Source organism: Dipodomys ordii, unplaced genomic scaffold (genome assembly GCF_000151885.1).
Source record: "Dipodomys ordii isolate 6190 unplaced genomic scaffold, Dord_2.0 Scaffold128, whole genome shotgun sequence".
Taxonomy (NCBI): domain Eukaryota; kingdom Metazoa; phylum Chordata; class Mammalia; order Rodentia; family Heteromyidae; genus Dipodomys; species Dipodomys ordii.
The window spans coordinates 651,768-654,405 of NW_012267344.1; the positions used below are offsets into that span (position 1 = coordinate 651,768).

General features: G+C 49.4%; 1 protein-coding gene across 1 annotated transcript in view; it reads left to right on the forward strand.

Annotated features, from left to right (window-relative positions):
- Positions 1 to 278: 278 nt before the first annotated feature.
- The window catches only part of Znf197 (zinc finger protein 197), a 5,750-nt gene continuing 3,390 nt past the window's right edge, over positions 279 to 2,638 (forward strand). Inside the window, 6 exon segments of the mRNA XM_013030212.1 lie at positions 279 to 322; positions 324 to 379; positions 382 to 435; positions 438 to 512; positions 515 to 624; positions 2,129 to 2,273. Coding sequence (XP_012885666.1) covers positions 279 to 322; positions 324 to 379; positions 382 to 435; positions 438 to 512; positions 515 to 624; positions 2,129 to 2,273 — 484 coding nt within the window.

Genomic DNA, 2,638 nt, shown 5'->3' on the forward strand with positions numbered 1-2,638 from the left:
CTCTACCACTTGAGCTACAGCGCCACTTCCGGTTTTCTGGTGGTTTATTGGAGATAAGAGTCTCACGGTCTCTCCTTCCCGGGCTGGCTTTGAACAGCGATCCTCAGATCTCAGCCTCCTGAGTAGCTAGGATGACAGGCGGGAGCCACCAGCGCTCGGCTGGACTAATTTTTAACCGTGCTTTTTTGAGGTCTTACAGGTGATATTCCCCAAGCCCTAAGAGAGAACTCAAGCATGAATTAAGGGAACGACGAGGAAAGAACTTCTTGTGAAAGACGATGACAAGAGAAAATGGGGCCCACAATGCTCTGAGACAAGAAGGCCGATATCTAGACATAGGGGACCAGCATCCAAGTGAGCAGCTCCTCTGTGTGGGAGACCTCCATCAGCACTTCAGACGATTACGTTACCATGACACATCTGGATCCCAGGAGGCTCTGAGCTCTGTCGACGATGGCTGAGGCCAGAAGCACCCACCAAGGCTCCGATCCTTGAGCTGTTGCTGTGGGAGCAGTTCCCGGGGAGATCCGGACCTGGGTGCAGCTCCATCATCCTGGGAGTGGCAAGGAGGCTGTGGCCCAGGTAGAGGAGCTGCAGAAAGATCTGGTTGGACTGGCACTAAAAGTGAGATGGCTGGGGGGGGGGCTGTGGAGGGAGGGACATTGGCTTATGGAGGCTGGGCTGATGGGTGAGCTTGTGATTTCTATGCATGATGACAGCACACTAGTAGTAACTTAATGCTCATTAAAGCAGGTTCCAAAGCTATTGAGATTTCAGCGTGTGTTTGTAGAGAAATGGGTTCATGATGGAAAACCTTAGGCCCTCCACAGAATCTGTGCAAGAACATTGGTTCCAGCCTGTCCCCCTGGGTGATGCTTCCTAATGCTGAATTTGGTCCCAACACCTAAAAGAGGATGAGGTTTGTATGTTCTTCTAAGCAGAAGTGTTTCTGTTGCTTCTGATTCTAGTGTTTCTGTAAGACTGATTGAAATGGTGATATAAAAGGGAGTGACAGGAGGTGGGAAGTGGCTTAGCGGTAGAGTGCTGGCCTAGCATGCACTAGCATGGGTTCGATTCCTCAGTACCACATACACAGAAAAAGCCAGAAGTGACGCTGTGGCTCAAGTGGTAGAGCGCTAGCCTTGAGCAGAAGAGGCTCAGGGACAGTACCTAGGTCCTAAATTCAAGTCTCAGGACTGGCAAAAAGAAAAGAAATGAGCTCATAAGTCATGAACTTATACAGAAATGCCTCCATGGATTGCTTTGGATCAGAGACACCTGGCTAGCCATAGAACCAAGAGATGACGTTTCCACACTGGTAACATATGTAGTGGAGCAGGAGGAGAATGGGCTAAGGGGACAAAAGAATACCAGATAAATAAGTAGAAGAAATGGGATTAAACTCAAGTCTGGTTTCAAACCAGATATGAAGCTAAATCCAGGCTCTTCATTACTGCTTGTGAACTTCCATTCCTGCCTCAGCCCACAGGTGGTTCTGGCTCCTGTTGCTCTTGTTCTTTGTGCAGTGGCCTCTGGCAGTATCATGGGTGGGAGAGGAGGCCAGATTCATTGTTCCAAAGGCAAAACCTATGGTCTTTGGTTTTGGTGTTCCATATTTCAGGTGGGTCTTTCTGATCTCACACTTCTAGAATGAGGACAGGAACTGGTCTGAGGTGGTTAAATGAGCCCATTTGCTTTCTTTCTCTCTCCTCCCTCTCCCTCCCTTCCCCTGTCTCCTTCCCTCCCTCCCTTTCTCTGTCTGTCTCTCTCTTTCTTTTTGTTCTTTGTTCCTTGCTTGCTTGCTTGCTTGCTTTCGGTTCTGGGCCTTGAACTCAGGGCCTGGGCACTGTCGCTGAGCTTTTTTGCTCAAGCTAGCACTCTATCATTTGAACCACAGCTCTACTTTCAGCATTTTTGGGGGTGGGGTGGGGGAAGGACCTAGTTGAGTGGAGCTAAGAGTCTCCCAGTCTATCCTTGCCTGGGCTGGCTCTGAACCACGATCCTCAGATCTCAGCCTCCTGAGTAGCTAGGATGACAGGCATGCTCAACAGGATTTACGGGTGTCCTGGCACCTGTCCTGGTGAGTCCATTTTCTCCAAACAGGTTATTCTGTTTTGCTTGGTTCCAGGTTCCAGTCCTTGTCCAGGTCCAGAACACTCTCCAAGAAGGGCGGACGGTACTGGGAATACCACTTCCTCTTCGGTCAGCTGAACTCCACCTGAATCCTCTTCTTAGTGACCCAGTACTGGCCAGCCTCCAAGAGTCTCCACACGGTATTGACCTTGCCTGGATTATTATTTATTTTTTTTTGGTACACTGATCCTGAGGCTTGAACTCCTACCAAAGAAATAATGTGAGTGAGTGGAGTGTAGGGGTACATGCCTGTATTTCTAGGTACACAGAGGCAGAGGCAGGAGGATCTGGGAATAAGAAGCCAGCCTGGGCCAAGTTAGCAAGGCTGCTATGGCAGAAACAAAAAGACAAACAAAGGAGCTGGGGGTGTGGCTCAAAGTGGTTGTCAACTTACAACCCATGCTTTGGTCCTTTGAGTATATTTCTCCAGTGTGTGCATCCTCCTGAGTAGCTAGGATTACAGGCGTGAGCCACTGGTGCTTGGCTTCGCTTCTTTTCTCTCTCT